Genomic DNA, 19,028 nt, shown 5'->3' on the forward strand with positions numbered 1-19,028 from the left:
CATGTTGGGTAAAAGCTAATGACTCCAGTCTCGAAGGAGCAAGTAATCTGTGTCAGTCCGACAACTTCCCTGAGGGGGAGGAACACTTGGTGCAATGTTGTGATTGTAAGTCTAAAACAGGTCATTAAGATAAATGGTTGAACACTGCTTTCTGAGCAGAATTAATCAGCAACATAAATATATATTGTGCTGCTTTGCATAAGAAAGTATCCTCTGAGACTAATGTTTCTCTGTTTTGTGGTTTAAACCAATTACTCTCAATTATAGGGTAAGAAACAGTTTATGGCTAAATGAAAAGTCAAAATGTGCCTGTGTGGGATGTAATGTTAGTTTTATACCCAAAGCCCCCCAGTAACTGAGAAACTGCAACTCTAGTCTAATTTAAGAATAATCTATCAGCCATTATTAAAATGTTTACAAGATATCTGCAATTAGATTGTGAAGATGCATTATTCATGAATCTTTTAAGGCATATTAATATTTATAAGCATATCATACTGTTACAGTATATATCTCAGATTTTAGGTTTTGCCCTCTCTCGGGGCAATTGAGTTTTAGCTGTCAGAGCTGCTGATGAAACTCACCATCTGAGCCCTTGTAATCAAAGTAGTTTTCAGAGTGCTGATTCTAGATCAGTTCGGAGGATTATCACTAAGCTGCTATACAATGCAGATAGGAAGAACAGGCCCAGGTCGATAAAACAAATGCTGCTTCCTTATGTACAATGGAGTCCAAATGTCTGAGAACACAAACTTCTGTGGAATCTCTAATGCTATTCAAGTCTATTTTAAGTAAATTGGAAGTAAACAAAGTTTTGGAAGATTTTAAACATAAAATGAAGAAATATTTAGGGGGGGGGGGGTGAAATGCTCGTTTTCATTCAATATCCTGTTAATCTTGAGTACCTATAGAGTAGTACTGCATCCTTCATAACTCCAAAAAGTCTTTAGTTTTATTATATTCATAAGAGAAACATAGTCTGTACCGATTTTTCCCGGAAAAACATGACCGACTGGAGGCGTGACGTGTGGGCGGAGCTAAAGAATCACGAGCAAATATTGTGACGAGCGTTTCGAAGCTGTGACATTACCTTGAGGAAAAAACCATCATCCAAAACAAACCATGGCTTACAGTCAGATTCAGCCGTTTATTTATGATCCAGAATCAGATCCCGAGGCTGAAACTGAACGAGAGCAGCAGCAGCAACGACTCGCTCGGAGCGGGGCTCGAACCAGGGTCTCCAGCATGGGAGGGGACGCACTAACAAGGAGGCAGAGATATTTTAAGCAGTTTTACTCACCGCCTGCAGTTCCAACACACGATCGTGACCCTTTTTCGTTGGGATTGCATCATCCTTAAGAAATAAACGATACGCAAATCCGTCGTCAAACTGGGCCTTGTGAACAAGCATCTTTGAAATGCAGGGAACAAACAAAAACACTTGCACAACTCCGTTGATGCTCTGTAAAAATAAACTCCATCCACTGGTCCCTTAATGCTGTTTTCCCTTAATCTGTGCAGGGTTGTCTTGCCCTGGCAACCAATAACACACTTCTTTTGTGACATTTCGCGACGCTCTCGCTCTGATCAGTGAAGTCTGTTGTGCTCTCAGTGCTCTGCTATACGGGAGAGCGCGCTCTTCCGGCAGAAGTGCCTCAGGACCCATATAAGGAAATTCCTTTTACCTTTTTCCCACTAAAATTGCTATGCTGATAATGTAATGTATAAATCGATGTTGAATAATTGTATTCTATTTTTTTATATATATATATATATATATATATATATATTTAGTACTGTTGTATATCATCTGATTCAGAAGTCTATTAAAAGCTGATTATGAAGGCACAATCTGGGCAACTGCACTTTCCTTCTGGCACACACACATTTATTTGGCTACATCATATGCTGTTTAGATCAATACATGAAAAACAGCGATATTTTAATTATAATTGGACTGAGTAATGGTGGCTGTATTTCCTAGTAATAAAATCAAGATCAAAAAGCTAGCGATAAATTCAGACTAAGAATGACTGTATGAGCAAGTGTTGTTTTGGTGTTATGTTACTTCTAGTGAAATGTCATGCTGTGTTATGTGTGAGATATTCATCATTAAAAATGGACAGACTGCACTCAGTTGGACAGCAAAGTTACTGTGTTTTTCCAACACTTTTTGATGATTTCTAAAAAGCCTGGGAACTAGTTCATATACATCTCATAGTTGACTGAAGTTGTAATATTTTCTCTTAATTAAAGATGTAATGTTTTCTCACATCCAGAATTTTTTTTATATAATATAATATAATGCAGTCTTCAACAATGGGATTATCTGATGAACCTCATCTGTAATCCATTCTTAGATACTGGATGTGTTCTCACTGGGAAGGGATTTGGGGGAAACTTCTTATAAATAGATGATCACAGAGGTAACGCTCCTCTATTTTAAAAGCATAATAAATAAACGAACTATGACTCACCCATTCAACATAAAATTTGTTCATTAGTTCACTTTTAAAAGCATTATTTTTATTTTCTCAGCTCCTTGATGACAGTGTAGCCATAGTTGTGAAGCATTAGTATTAACGGTAAAAGTGGAAACATGGGCCCCCAAAGTCTCCATTAGCATTCCCACAAAGGTCTAATTAAACTCTTCGCCACGCAGCATGCTGTCCCTCCTGAAGACATAAATGTAATTAGGAAAGGAGGTCCCCTCTGCCCTCATGTCCCCCTGGAGCCACACTAAAGCGTCGCTTTTTCGCAAAACGTGTGCACTACAGGGAGAAGAGGAAGTTAAAAGTGTGGAGGAGTGTTTTGCTGTAAGGCTCTTTAAGGCTCTAGTTGTTCCGACTGACATGACGAACATTGTATGAAAGTGAACAAAAAAGTAAATAAATATATAAAATCAGAAATGAATCATTTTTAAGGTGAATCAGAGTCATAATAAAAAAAAAAAAACAGAAAATTATGTCTTTATATAGTCCAAAAGAGACCACTAGTGAAAATGCACCTATTTTGCATTCTTTTGTCATTTACATTTTTAAATCAACTGAAATGATCATGTTTGAGTGAACAGTTTAATTGAAAAACTAACAAGAATTTTAAGAATGTCTTAGTAATTATTTCCCTCATTGATTTGACTGACAGCAGCACTGGAGCTGCATAGGCAGTTTTTGAGTTTCAGTGGAAGCAAGGGCACATCCAACAATTTGTACAAGAGTTCACATGGTCACATTGTTCTTCTTGAATTTACTTCGAAATATTTCATTTACAATGTTTCAGAGGCTTAAAACATTGTGTATTTTCATTCGCACTAATACAGTTTGTTCAGTGTGGGTGAGCAGAAAGCTCTTCCTGATAGCATTAGTAGATGCTAGTGACCTCTAGTGCTCAACAGCAGTACAGATACAAATGAAAAAGAAAAAAAAGACATGACTTTATGAATAGCTACCGCCAAGGACATCTCAGTGTAGTGCTGGATTTACAAGCACAACTTTAGAAAGTTTATGAATAACATACCCAGCATGGCATCTACTCTTCCAGAGGAGGTACAAAAGACTACAGATGTGCGCATGCAAATCTCAGACGACGCCACACAGAGTCAGCGTGGCAAAACAGCCGAGATGATCTTATTTATGGGGATGAAATATGGGATGAGTCATGAAAGACCATTGAAAGGATTACCGTGCCGGGTGAAAATAATGTCTTCACACCGACACCTCGTATTTTACCTCAAAGATGATGAGCACATAGACTCCTGCCAGGATCAATCCGGCGATAAGCACCTGTGTTTCCACGGTTACATAGAGTGACTGGTGAGTCATGGACAGAGGAACCACCTGACTGTCTAACAGAAAGGCCTGCACACTGATCAGAATATGAGCGCTGGAGGGCAAAAGAAAGAAAGATTAGAGAGCCGGAGACACACTAGAGCAGGCACCATGACAGGAACATAAATGTGCATAACCCACATTATAAAATGATCGCATTTACTGAACTGTTAACAATTTAAAAATCTGATGGCAATAGTATGACAATATTATTTTACTTTTTTTTAAAATATAGAGCAACTGATTTTGTTTGGTTGGTCTTACCTGCTAACCATTTCGAATGTCCTTGTTCTCAGAATTTGGTCACTTCGTTGGGAATGCAATGGTATAGTCCAGTTATAAAGCACCTGTTCGAAAAATACTACAGTTTGTATTCTGAATGTATAATCTCTTTTAATCTTTTAATTTTAATTAAATGTATTTTACATACAGCATCCTCAAAAAGTATTTGGATACTTATTAGGTCTTATATTCATCCTTAAAATGAATGCATTTGCATTATATACACATTAATATAAAAAAGGCATTTTTTTTATTATATAAATAAATTACAGTACAATGTCATTTTTTTAAGAACTTATACTCAACAAAGAATCCTGACAAAATGTATTACAGCTTCTACAAACATATCTGAGTAGCAAAATTGTTTTCAGCATAAGAGATGAGATAATTTTTTTGTATATTCAGAAATTCTACCAATAAGAAATGCTTCTTGATCACAAAATCAACATATTCAAATAATTTCTGAAGGAATTTCAGCTTTGCCATCACTGCAATAAACTGTAACAATATTACTGTTTTTCCTGTAATTTTGATTTGAATTTTTTTTTTTTTTACATTTAAAAAAATCTGACTCCGAACTATTTTATTAAAGCATAAATAAACTTATATTTGTGAGGCCAGATTGACAGTCTAATTATATTTAACATTAGTTTAATCTGCTGGTAGTGTGAAGAACATAACTCTTCGATTTGGCTCTGTTAAAACAACTCTAACCTGCTGAGTTCTTCTCCGGCGAGACCCCGCCTCTTCAGTCTGCTCCACCTGGATCAGAATATACTCCTGGGCTTCTTGTACTGCCTCCATCCCCCCCAAAAACGGCCCACCAACCTGCAGCTTCAGCAGGGAGTTGTCACGAAAATCAGTAAGATTCATAGCTACCCGATCAGTTGGGTTAAGAAAAATGTCCAAAAACTAGGAAACACATTACCAATGAAAACACATAACACAAAATATCCATCGAGCTTAAACATGATCATTTTGGAAAAGTTTTGCAAACTGATGTCAGCTGGCCATGGTTTCATTTTGGACAGACAATCCCCTCCCACCAGCAGAAGGTACTTTGAAGCACTTCAGTGCATTGTTCACTCTTCAAATTCATCTCTCCAGCTCTGCAGGACCCACAGATTGCTTCAAGTATCAGGCAGATCTGCTGTTATGCACGAAGTCATAGGCAAGACTGTTACCATGACAGAGGCCGCTGTAAATAGCAGATGGTGAGATTGTCACAGAAACGGAAATGAATTAGCGCAGCCCTTCGGTGCAATCTCCGAACCAAACATAAAATCCCTGCAGGGTCTGAGGAGTTAGCGCAGTGGCATGCATCATCACAATATTTGACTTGTGCATTAATGATTCTTATTTATCTAGTCAATGCAAACCCAAACAACGCAGATTCCCAAACAATGCAGAAACGGGGAGGATACAGAAGCTTTCGGTGGATGAGACTGCCAGCATCCTCCAGGGGCTTTCCCTGTCAGGATACATGCTGAAGAACAGCTGATGATTCAAATAAATATAGTTATTTCAGAGTGTCAGACAAGTTCTTTGAGCTTTTAAGTGAAACAATCATAAATGGGTTTTATTCCATATAAAAAAATCTGTGGAGTAAATTTAATGAGTAGAAAACCTACTGAACACAGAACAACAATGATGAAGATGGTGATGATTTTTGTTGTCCTTAAGCAGTGCCTATAAAAACAAATGTAGGCAGATGTTATCTCATCTACCTAGCAACAGAAATACAATTATTGTCCCAGAATTTTCACTATTTAATGTTTCTAAATTTAAAGGTTTGGGGTCAGCATAAGTATTGTGTATGTATTTAAGCATTAATATATAGAAGTGACCTGTGTTCACTATTATATATATATATATATATATATATATATATATATATATATATATATATATATATATATATATATATATTATAAAAATATAATTTTTTTTTCTGTGATAGTGAAGCTACATTTTCATCAGCCACTACTCTTATCTCAAGTGTCACATGATCCAGGGTTTTTTTTTATTTTATAACATTTTCAACAGAACAGTGTTTATTTAAAGTAAACCCCTTTTGTAACATCAGAAATGTCTTTAATGTCTTGGCTCAATAATAAAAAATAAAGAAACATACTAACCCCAAATGTTGAATGGTAGTGTATGTATGCCATACCTGATGGGAAATGACAGTTTGAAGTAATGTTCACATTTCTCCATGGATGTGATGTGGGAGAGACTGGTCACCTCGCTGCCCAGCCTGCACCTCCTCTCCAATTCAGCAGAGCTTGCCTCCCATGATTCCTCTCCAGACCCCAGGCTTGGCTCATGCAGTGTCATGTAAGTTATACTGCACAAAACAGTGTAAAAACACTGGGTTACACACTGTGGTGCTTGCAAAACATTGCTCTGTTTGTTTGAGCAGTCCAAGAGATTGACTTCTGACTCAACCAATGGCGTGAGTTTGGGGCGGGACTTTCTGTTTAGTGGTGAAATTTAATTAGCTTGACCTGGAAAACCGGTTTACAATAATCATTATTTTTACAGCCACATCTGTTGCCGCAAGTCCCAAGGAATAAACACTTCACCTTTAAATTTAGTTGTGAAAATACAATCCCTCGTGGCTAACTTTTAGTATCATCCAAAGTAAAACATCACTTCTTGCAGCTATGAAGCGATCAGTCATCTAAATGCTAATTGCAGCCACACAATAGAGATTAAAACTAATGAAAGGTGTTAAAAGCCTGTTATGCTACGCAGTTCTTTGACAAATTCATGCTAAGAGAGGATACACCTAAGTGCCTAGACATAACTTGAGGCTTTTGTGTTGATTATAGGCAGCAAGATGCATTATTCTGACTGAGAGCACAATATAATCGCTAGCAGCATTAGCATTCAGCTCACTGCCTTAAAGAGGGAATGAAAAATGTATTACTGAGGGCAGCAGATAGCAACCAGCCATTTTAGTCCTGTGACAACAGTTTACTCCATGTAGGACCCTTGATCTCAGAGGGCTGTCTTTCAGGGGTCTTCAATAGAGCGTCCACGGTGGTACTGCATGGTGGGCCCACCAATTGTTTTGAATTAAACTAATTGGTGAAGAACTGACAAACAAAAAACTATTTTAATTTAACTTCAAATACATCTAGAAGCTAAAATTTAGCAGGATTTTATTATTAAAAGGTAATGTCATGCAAATGACTATGTTATACTCTATATTCATCTTCAGTTTTGACAAAGTATGTCAAAACATCAATATGGTCTCTCATGTTGTAAATTAAAGTGTATGTTATAGAATTTAATTTAATTTGAACATTTTAATTTGCTCACAATTTCTACACTATAAAGTATTTTAGAGTTTAGCATAACAAAAAAAAACATAGACACATTTTTTATAATTTACATGGCTTTTTAAGATCTAGAAATTATATTTTTAAAAGGAGGCTTCTTCAGATATTGAGTGGGTTGAATCAAAATAATAAATATCTTAATGTTTGTTGTTTAAAATGATTTTGATATGTTTTGTCTACATTTTAGTCATTTTAAGCCACACCCCACCCCCAGAAGTTTGCTGAAGTCCCCTAGCGGGCCCTGGCCCTCAGGTTGAGAAACCCTGCAATATGGGGTCCCTTAAACACACAAACATAAAACAAAAAAACAAAAAAAACTAATGTAATCCTGTGTTTGATTCCATTAGAATTTTCATTCAGTTTGCAATTTCCATAAGACAACTTGTCCTACTTTTTATGAGATTTTTCTTGATGTACCTCATAAAATAATGTTGCATGAAAATAGTAATATTCAGCATTGAGGAGGACACAATATCCTCCAAACAGAATTAATACAGGTGTAATCCTTATGACTATAACTCTTCTTGTTACATAAAATCACTGGCTTTAGAGTTCTGGTAAGGATACATGGGTGAATCAAGGACTTATTCTGGAGAAAACAGGAAATGCATAAAACAAAATAACTCATACCTCAAAAACATTGATGAACTAAGAACTACACTATTACAGTTGGTTTCCACATAAAATTTTTGATTTGTATACAAAAATACAAACATTTTGTATGGAAAATGTGGTATTCTTGTGCAAATAACATGGCTAGTGGGAACATATTCTTCACTGGTTGAGCAAACTGGAATGCGCTCCATGTCTAGTATTATATTCAATATGTTGGAATCATTCCCAATTATTATAGACGCTGACAACTGAAAGTTCAGCTTCTGTACTGCAGGCAGTGTTTGGTTTAATTAAGAAGTACATAGAGGTCAAGACCACTTCAAGATTTCTAAATGCCACACATTATGTGAGGAGCTCTGTTTGCCTTCAACCTGGTAATATATAAAGTAATTGTTGGAAATTAAGGTCACAAAGCCACTTTTTCTCATTACTGAATGAGAATGAGGTCGGTAATTACAGACCCCAGGTAATATTCCTACAACTGTTCTGCCGAAGCTTTCTTGACTAAAGCCAAGTCAACAGGTCCTGCAACTTTGGAAGAAATTAGTGGTTAACGCTTGCAACAACTTGCAAACGAAAATTATATTCTATTATGCTTAACAGACAATTAATTAAATAGCCAGAAAACTTTGATTTATATATTTTGGTATATATAATTTTACCTGCTCTGATTTGCTCGCAGATAATAAGGTTAAAGCAGGAGTACCATTAGATTTTATTGGTATTGGTAAATAAATACATATACTGTAAATACATAATACATACATAAAGTAAATAAATGAATCCAGAAAAACAAACCTTACCAGAATTGTTCACTCCTTAACAGAAAAGGAAACATTGAATATGAAATATTGTGAAACCAACAGGGAAATAAATATAGACTCACCTGTCATTTTGGGGGAACTTGAGAAGGGGTGACCGTTCTGTGTGGTTGGCTTGGTTGGATTTGTCTTTGAGGAGGTTTACCATGCTGAAGCTGTGCCTGGGAACAAGGAGAGAACTTATTAAATCCGAGCATGATGTCTGTCATAAATAGCATCTCAGCCACATTTAGAAATCAATTCTTGGCATCCATTTTTAATGACTCGTCTATAAAAACTGGCAGCTGAAATAAAATGGAACTAAAAGTCTTTGAGCAGAACTGAAAGTCATTCCTCCTTTTTGGACTCTGTTAAGTCATCTTTACACCACTAAGAAACATCCTTGTCTTGTGTGTCAAACAAGGTCTAAGCTACATGATCATAAAATAAATGTAGATTTTCAAACATCCAAAAGGTTAACGACAATTATATAAGTCATCCTTCTGGTCCACTATGTCCTTCTACAGCTGTCTTGATCATTTAACTGACACCTCGTAATTTGTCAGGGTGGATGGGCAGATTTACAGAGACATGAAAGTGATATGGTTATTACAGGTTTAAGGACAACAGTATCCTGCTTATTCGGGCCTTGAATACTAGGGTATAAGGTTCTGGCCTTGGTTTCGATGCTATAAAATACAGTGACACATTGAAATAAATCAAACAGTTGCTTTGTGATTTTATTTTATGTCAGTGAAAGGCTCATGTATTGCATGAATCCCCAACAAAAGTCAATGCCGCAATCTCATGATTTTAAAATATGTATCTTTCAACATGTCATATAACAGATATCCAAGTTTAGAACATCATACAAAGAAATAAGGACTATGATGTATGTACATATAAATCTGAAATCCTGACACGGGAAATCAATTGTTTTTAGCGGAATGTGCCAGATTTATGTCTTAATAGTATCTTGGTTTAGAAGTTGCATTTCTCTAGTGCTCCGGATCTGGAGTTTTCAACAGGGGCTCCACGGCAGTGCAGCAGGGGGTCAAACTTTTTTGTGAAATTTTCTTCTCCATTAAAAAATGACTAAAACAAAATGGCAACTAAATTTAAAGAAGCTAAAGTACATCTTTAATTGTTCCTCCCAAAATAAAATGTATTCTATAAGACAGGGGTTCCCAAAGGATAGGATGTAAAATATTTATTTGAAATACCACCTGAGAATTTAAGCTATTATTTCAATAATTTAAGAACACATTTGCATGTCTTCTGATGCTGGTTAATTGTCACATGGCATGCAAATAAACATATATTTTGATGGCCAAAACATTATATAGAAATTATTTTTGCGACTGAAATTTGAACTGCTGGCATTTCATCTCATATATTAAATGTATATTTATAAAATTTATTGTGATTTCGGTTTTATTTCAACTAATTCTGCGGCACAATTGGGTTATTTTAATTTTTCCATTTGATTTACTTCATTATTAGCTTTTCATTAACTCATGAACCCCATGCAGTTTCCTTGTGAAGCCCCTGGTGTGCAGCAATTATAATTATTTCAATGGTTTTGTAATGTAAGCATCATAAAAGGTAAGTAAATAGATTAATATGTTACTAAATGCTTACTGTAGTATATCATTAAAACAGTATATTTCAATTTAATTGAAAAGGGCCACTAGCATTGTTTCATGCAGTAATCATACTTTATCCTCTAAACTTCCTCAGACAAGGACAGCTTTATTTACTGTAGTCATAAAGCAAACATTTCACATCTCATATACTCAATAACAACAAAATAAATCAATAGAAGTCTCCAGAAGAAGAGAGAGAAGAGAAAGGATGGATTCTGAGCTATTGCTCAGAGACACCAGCGGTGTTGAGATTTTTCGGCCTGTGTGAATAGAACAGATGGAAATCCGGAGAACTCTGTGGGCTAATTACTGGAACCTCTTCAGTAATCTAATTATTGTGAAAAATTCTCTGTTTGTCATAATTAATGACAGTTTAAATGGGTAAAGTCCCCCTTCTATTGGCTCTGAGTTTGTGTGTGAGTTATGGAGAGCCTTTTGCAGAATGCCAGAATAGATCAATGCTGCTCAGCACAGGCCAGACTATAGAGTCAACCCTAGTCCAATTCTAACACATCATTGGGCAAATCCCAAACCTCAGCTGCTTAGCATTACAGAGGCCTCAAACAACTCACCCACCCCTACTGATGCCTGCGCACTGCAAACAGCTGGGATGGTGTGTGTGCGTGTGTGAGTGTGTGTGTCTGTGGGCTCCAGACAAGACATAATAGGCATGGCCTCCAGAATATATCCTGGTGTTGAGTTTGGTCAAAAGGGAGATTAGACAGGATATTTCAAGGCCTTTAATCCTTCTCCCTGCAGTTACACAACAGAGAGGAGATTTGAAATGTTAGCTCACCGAATGCAGGATTTATAAATGAAGCAAAGCCTTCACTTATTGTGCCTGAATCCAAATGTGTGAGGTCCAGATGAGAATGAAACCAAAGAGGGGGGAGTACGTAACCCAGTGGGACACCTATACCATCCTTTTAGATCCGGCCTCAAAGACCAGCCTAATTGAAGTCTACCTGACATACTTAAATTAATTTCCTGAACAATATGAAGAAAGTTGAAATTTTTGACTAATTTACTTTACTTAATAAACTCTGCAGACCCGGTACCGGGTCCGAAAATAGCATGCCAGATGTTTGTGTCTCATTTGCATATCCTTCCTTATATGGCATTTGCCCAAAAATGGGTTCATTTGAAAGCTTAGAGTGTTTTCTTTACAAAGAATACCATTAATTGGGGTTTTATGATACATAAAGTAGTCAAATTAAGCTAAGAAATATATTTCCCCCCCCCATAAATTTCCATCTAACGATTGCGAATACGTTTTCGTAAGAATGTGTATTTAAAATATTTTTCACAAAACAGTCAAGTCATATATCACAAGAAAGCTCTCATTCTCAGGAATCTGATGATGTAGATCATTTTATTGTGTGACAATCACAGATCGAATGATCTTCAACAGAATCGCGATGTAAAATTTCTCACCTTATTATTTATACATTTTGCACCGCTTCAGTCAGCCGCAAACAGCCACGCATACCTATATACTCGATATAATCTTTTAGATTAGAATCTCTTCTTTCAAACAAGACCATTTTTACGTTTCTGCGTGCTTCCATTGCTGAGATATAAAGCGTTTTGTACAAGTGCGCAAAAGAGCTCCAAAGGCTGTATGGTTGACAGATCTTCAACTCATATTGATAGGGTGTACAAGCCTTTCTTCTGCTATAGACATCTGACCTCTTTTGTGAAGCGCTATTTGTCCTAATTGCTGCCATTCACAAGTCGTTCCCTCCAATCGAATGTGGGGGTGCTGGAACTGGACAGCGACTGCCCACTCGTTTCCGCTCGTCTGACGCGCTGTGGTGTCTGGGAAACTGAGTCTTTGGCTGCTTCTAAACAAAGGACACGCGAGGAAAAACTACAAATGGCCGAATCTCCGGATTTATAATGCATAATATTCATAAAACAAGTTATGGGTGGCCAACTTCGCCGTGGAGAGGTCAGGACGCGCATCTGGTAAGCCTATACGCGTGCTACTCGCTTTCATACATTTGATTCTTTATTCTGAGGCTTGGAAGCTTCGCTAGCAATAAGCTAATATGTTTATTTTCATAACTGTGCAGTGTTCGACCGCATCTCAGTGAATGTACAGTAATCCGTACAGTACTGGGGGAATAAACATAAATTAGTTTGTTGACGCTCCGAAGTTCGCGCAAAAGCTTCGGGGAGCTTGTTTACGCTGTATAGAAACCGAAACCAAAATACACGCTGATAAAAAATCAAAATATTACATATGAAAGAGAAAGGCGAGGTCTCACAATCTCTACACGATGCAGAATAGACATAAATGAAACGATATGAAGCTGGAGATTGTGGATTCTATTTTAGATTGTGATAGACCAGATATTTTTTATAATTGTATGCATGTTGCTATTGTGTAATTTGACTTATTCTCTTTCAAAGACTGTTCAGAAAACCCACACACAAAAAAAGCACATTGTATTGAGATGGTTCATCATATGTGAAACAACATAAATAATACTATTTGTCACAAACAGCAGGGGTTTATGTAACTTCTGAGTGTTTTCTGTAAAATAATATACAGAGATCACATTATTCCATACTGCAAGTGTGCAAAAGATGACTTCATACTTATTTAGACAAAAATTTTATACAAAAATGGTATTATTCCTTCCTTCAGTTGGAATAGAATAACTTTTGCATAGATTAGGATAGAAAGAAATTTCTGTTTTCCTCTAATAGCTGATAAGATGAACAAGCACAAGACATTGGTCTGAAGTTGCCAGCCCCTTCAATGCCTGAGTTATACCATTTCAAACTTCAGTTTACACAAATAAAATAAAAAAGCGCCTTGTTTTTTTCCCTATTTATTATAACACAGACAGCATATATTGTCATTTTTATCAATTTCAACAGTGTTTTATGTAATTTCAAAGGGTTTCCTTTGAAATTATACCAAACTTTCTGAGCTTACACTGTAGCATTAGTATAGGCAGGCATTCAAAATTAGGTAGGAAAATGAAAAACGGAAATCCCCAAAATAGCATTTGTGCTTTAAAATACTTTTATTAAGCAAGGATGCATTAAATGCCAAAAAAGGGACAGAAAAAAACAAATGTGTGCCTATATGTGTGTCTATATAAACGTGTGTGTGTGTGTGTGTGTGTGTGTGTGTGTGTGTGTGTGTGTCTTTTAAAGTACTTTTGATAAATAAGTGCAGTCTCAGACTTTCAAACACATAAAAAATTTGACTGAAACCACCATTTTAAATAATAATTTATGTGGAATGATATATGGCATACTCTGGCATATTTCCCATAGGACAAAAGATAAACAAACAACTATTGAAATACATATATCTTTTTAAATAATACATGTGATGTGATCAGCTGATGTCATTGAGAGTGGTTATCATTAAAGAATTCCTGCAGGAGAGAGCAGTCATGAGAGCAGAAGACCACATCTCATGCATGACTAACAATTAATCACGTGATGGCTGATCTAAAACTGCACTCTCTAATCCGAAAAGTGTCATAACCACAAGCTTGAGATTAAGACCCCCATTGTCATAGTCCACAGTACCATACCACACTCAAATTTTTTCTCTCACAAAGACACACATTTGATGTTACTACAGTAATGCAACTCCACACGTGAGCACAAATCCTCTTTAGAGTTGATTAGCAGCTGTTTCACACAGAAAAGCTCTCACTAAGGGTTCTGGGGACCTTCTCTGGCAAATGTGTTCTGCTTAATGTCAGCCATAACAGTGGAAGCACAATGGAAGCACATTTTGCTTGAAGATTTTCTAGCATGAGGTTTCTTTGAAACATCTCAAAGGTTAAGCGTGTTACTTTGTTAAAATACTTTCTCTTACCACAGTTTATTGTGCAGAGACAAATATAATCAAGTCATTCATAGACTGATCTCCCAGAATAGTGTAAACACTGTGGCACTATCAAAACTATTGTTCTGTTTGTTTGTGCTCAAAAGTCTGGTTGAATGTGTTTGGGCTGGACAACCTGTTTGTCTAAATCATCTTTGGCATATGATGCATTCAAGTCCTCCAGGAAAAAAAATTCTTAAAAAAAATACTTACAATTCGGGGAGCCATGATTATGATGTTAGGTTTGTTCAAGCCACATTGGTTGGACAAAGGTGGCGACATTCCCAGGGTTATTAACGAAAACTTAACTTAAACCATTCAAAAATTCTTTACTTGAAATAAAATAATTTCTCAAAAATTCATTTCAGACAATATTTCTTTTTTTTTATTTAGTTTGATGTACTAAAACAAAAAATTTATAAAACTTCCAAAATCTAAAATTACTAAAAAAACAAACAAACACATACACACACAAACAACTAAAACTAAAATTAAAACGGGAGACGATTCGAAATATTAATGTCAATGATAATAAATTAACACCAGAGGTACCTTTCTATAAAAACAAACAAACAAATAAATAAATATTTTTTTTAACTACTAGAAAATTATGTTATGGTTTGCAAATATTAAATTGTAAAATATAGTATCTATATATTATTTATCATAATTTTATCCTATTTTTAATGTAACTTGTAGATAGATTTACTGTAAAATAATAATGAAAATAATAATTTAATTAATAAAAAAATTGACTTAATACAGCTGCTGCAACTCAAAGTTGTAAGTTTTCCACTTGTAATTCCGACTTTTAATTATTAACGAGAATGCACAAGTAAACTAATCAAACTAATAAATAATTAGTATTAATTGTAATATAAATAAATAATACTATGAAAATATAAAGTTATAATACTAACTTAAAAGGATGTATATATTTTTTATTTTATTAAAATTTTAGGGTGAAATATCCCTTTAACAGAATTGATCTTTGATGAACAATTTGACTGTCCTACCTATCATCTTGATGGACGTCAGTGTAGATTATGCAGTTTCCCGAGGGCATGGCTGCAGCCTGCAGCGATTTCTGTGTCTCTATCTTCCCTGAGAATCCCTCCAGCAGACGAAGCTCATCAAAGTTCCCAGCCACAGTGTCAGACTTCCTGCAGCCTACCCTGCTGGAGTGACCCTGGCCTCCGGTTTGAGACATCTCCACCTCAATATTACTCTTATTCTCCAGGTACATCTTCACTCAGGCACACTGGACGGCAACTGAAGGAGAAGGGGAACACTGAGGTCAAAGGATCTTTTAATGCAGTACAGGTTTTATATTTCTGGTAATTAGCATCATATGAGTTCTTTTGAGACTTACATTTCTAGTTTAAAAGATTTTTTTGAGCCATACATCAGAGAACAATGATGTATAGACAGAAATAATTACAAATACAGAACTGCATTGCGTATGATTTTATTCCATAAGGATGCAGCTGCCCCCTCTAGTGGTTCCCATGCATATAGCATATACAGTCAAAAAACGCTCACATTTTGCCATAAAAACTCATTTTAATTAATTACCTGGACACTTTAGATGTATGGAATAATAATTATTAATGCCACAGACACTACTGTAAGCCTTCTTAAAGTGTATGGTCACATATTATAATTATGTAAACTAATTATAATATAAATATAAAGTAAACTATATAACATAAAATATGTTTAAGAAGAAGTACTCAAAAACATCTTACTAATTCCATGAATTCAGTTATCTATTCAATATTGAAATCTCTAACCCTTAGACTGAGCAATGTTAATAGGGGGGCAGGAAAAGAACAAAAAAAAAAACTCTGCCTCATAATAAAAATAAACTTATTTTCACATAACAGAGTATGACATCGCTTCACTGACAGCCTATGAGATTTTAGGGTAATTTCTGCCTATAATATTCTTTTTTAATTGTTTATATAATATATATATATATATATATATATATATATATATATATATATATATATATATATATATATATATATATATATATTAGAACCTACCACCTATTGTTTGTAGCCCTTAATAACCATAGGAGTGAGGAAAACAACACCAACAACAACAAAAAACACCAGAAGTGGCATGACTAATCAATGAGAAGCCAAACAATAATGCTTCAGGAGTCGTAAACCTCAGAGTGTCCAGGGTAATTGGATTAGGACTAGTGGTCACTGTTTTCATAAACTGTGCTACAGTTCAGACACTGAGGAAAGTCATTGTGTTGTTGAAAGCTCAAGGTCTGTCTGAATAGACGCCTGGACACATCAGTGACCTGTGACCAATGACTAGTGACCGGTGCTTGTTTGATTTCTGTTCCTCACTGTTGCAGAAACAAACAAGCTCTATTGTGCCAGTGGTCAATACAAAGTGCTCACTGTCAGTGTGTTAACACAGTCTGCAGAAACATTTCAAATGTTGCAGCAAGAGTGTCACTGTAAATTCAACACATCAGGAATATTTCTCTTTCTACCCCTGTTCAAACCCGGTTTAATAATTATGTTATTATATAATTAGAGCGAGAGAGAGAGATGGGGGTGGTCAAACATAAAGAACAAAATTCAATTATTTATTAACTTATTAATTACTAATTTATTTTTGTTGTGGTTCAGAATTGTTACAAATAATATGTGTATATGTATATATATACACACACACACAGTATATATATTTATGTGTGTGTATCTGTGTATTTGTGTTTATTCATAAAACAGTACTTGACCCTTTACCTCTGAATCAGAGAAATAATAATCCGTAAAGAATCTTAACACACACAAAGCTGTCACACACTCTCCAGACATTACTGTACATTCCTCTTTGCCTCCTCTCTCCTCTCCTCCAGTGTGGGAAGAAAAAATGATGCGTTGAAAAATGCAATTTAGTAATACTGTATGTGAAAATGAGACCATTTCAAATCACAATCTGCAGAAATTTTAATAGACATGGTCTGAAATGATAGTCAATATTCAGATTGCATTCGAAGTCAACTAGTTCAAATATACTTTATATACTGCAAATTATAATTGAATTTACTTAAAAAAAAAAACACTCTTAAAAATATAAATATTGGCACTTTTTTCATTATCTTTTTTTTTTTTTTTTTAACTAAACTCCTTACCTGCCAATTCAGAGAATGAAACGGTGAAGTGGGCAAGATGATGATGACAACGACGATGATGATAATATTATCAGATTAAAACAAAAATGTAAAAGTCAAAAAAGAAATCCAGCGGATCCGAACAGGTTGGGTGCCTCGCGAGTGCCGCACACAGGCTGTGAAGAGGAGGAAGAAGCTCAGACTTAAGTGGAAGTTGTAGACTTCTTTTAGGAGATGGAGGGAGTGACCCAAAGCAGACTCTGCACACAGACAGAAGAGAGTGAATTAACAGCCCTTCCTCTTTCCTCTTCTCTCAGACCCTCTGCTAACTTGTAGAAGTGGACACTCATTAACACTGGTAGTGTTTACGGCCTGCCCAACTTCCCCAAAATGCCTGAAGACACCCACCCACCCACCCCTTTTCATACCAAAACAATACACACAAAGAAGAAATGACTGTTTCTTGCACACACACAGTCAAGTATTACTCACTAGCAAATTACTATGTATGACGTTATTGCTTAAAGCTTCTCCTACTTACAAGAGCTGAAGGAATCTCACTGCCCTACTTTGCATCGGTCTTACTGACCAAGACCTGCTTTTACAAAGAGCAGTTTAACAAAACCAAACCAAATCAAAGAGACTCTTTCTTATGCCTTCTCTTAAGATTCAAGAAGAGATTGCTGATGGTTGTCACAAACTTTGCTCTGAAAGACTGTTATAAGTCAGAAATTTTAATATGAATTTAAATATTAGTCATCAGATAATTCTATATCCAAATTATCTATGCAGTGTTCTTACCATTAATATTATAGATCCATTAATGCACTGTTTTTTATCAGTTGACTTGTTATTTTGCCTAACACAGTTTAAGAAAAATATATTAATCAAAGTTAACACTCAAAAGAATCAGTCGCTTGAAATATAAAATGAGCTTTAATGAGCAATATTGTTATAATTTTTACTTACCATTATTACTAACTCAGTACATGCACATTTTCCTACAATCTGCATCCACAGAATTCTTCACAAGTCTTCACAAGCATCAATAAAACATGAATAAATAAAAAGCACAGGTGTCAGCACTAATGAGGAGACACAGCAAGCAGATTATTGGCATGGGTCAAAGTCACAGGTCAGGTGTCAAATTGACCACAAAATTCAGCATCAGAGATCATATGACATGTTTTAAAGGAGCTAATTAAGCAGGAAAGACATGCATTATCTAAGCTGATTCTGGGTGGGCAACTTTTAACACACATAGTTCTGCGTTAGACCTAAAATGACCCACTTTCTTTTCATATCGAATCACATTTCAGAATAAAATGCATGTGAAAGTGTCATTAAGCAGCCAGATGGAAAGCAGGAGAGAGCTGAGTGATCATGGAGGTGATGTGGTGAATCACACGGGTTGGACAAAGCGCTGTTAATCGCTGTGGGGAAGAGGAAAGAGTGAGAGACTTTCATGTGACTTCTAGTAAATTCTGGATTTTGGCCCAGTGCACAGAGT

At 35.7% G+C, this 19,028-nt stretch overlaps 1 protein-coding gene across 1 annotated transcript in view; it reads right to left on the reverse strand.

Moving 5' to 3' along the window:
* LOC127959114 (P protein-like) overlaps window positions 1-17,811 on the reverse strand; it is an 83,173-nt gene extending 65,362 nt beyond the window's left edge. The window contains exons 1-9 of the mRNA XM_052558109.1: window positions 17,540-17,811; window positions 15,393-15,648; window positions 8,958-9,053; window positions 6,283-6,456; window positions 5,741-5,798; window positions 5,534-5,606; window positions 4,824-4,984; window positions 4,092-4,174; window positions 3,729-3,882 (exon numbers count right to left, since the gene is read on the reverse strand). Coding sequence (XP_052414069.1) covers window positions 3,729-3,882; window positions 4,092-4,174; window positions 4,824-4,984; window positions 5,534-5,606; window positions 5,741-5,798; window positions 6,283-6,456; window positions 8,958-9,053; window positions 15,393-15,622 — 1,029 coding nt within the window. The 5' untranslated portion in view covers window positions 15,623-15,648; window positions 17,540-17,811. The remainder of the gene's footprint in view (window positions 1-3,728; window positions 3,883-4,091; window positions 4,175-4,823; window positions 4,985-5,533; window positions 5,607-5,740; window positions 5,799-6,282; window positions 6,457-8,957; window positions 9,054-15,392; window positions 15,649-17,539) is intronic.
* Window positions 17,812-19,028: the final 1,217 nt, after the last annotated feature.

Source organism: Carassius gibelio, chromosome B6 (genome assembly GCF_023724105.1).
Source record: "Carassius gibelio isolate Cgi1373 ecotype wild population from Czech Republic chromosome B6, carGib1.2-hapl.c, whole genome shotgun sequence".
Classification (NCBI taxonomy): Eukaryota; Metazoa; Chordata; class Actinopteri; order Cypriniformes; family Cyprinidae; genus Carassius; species Carassius gibelio.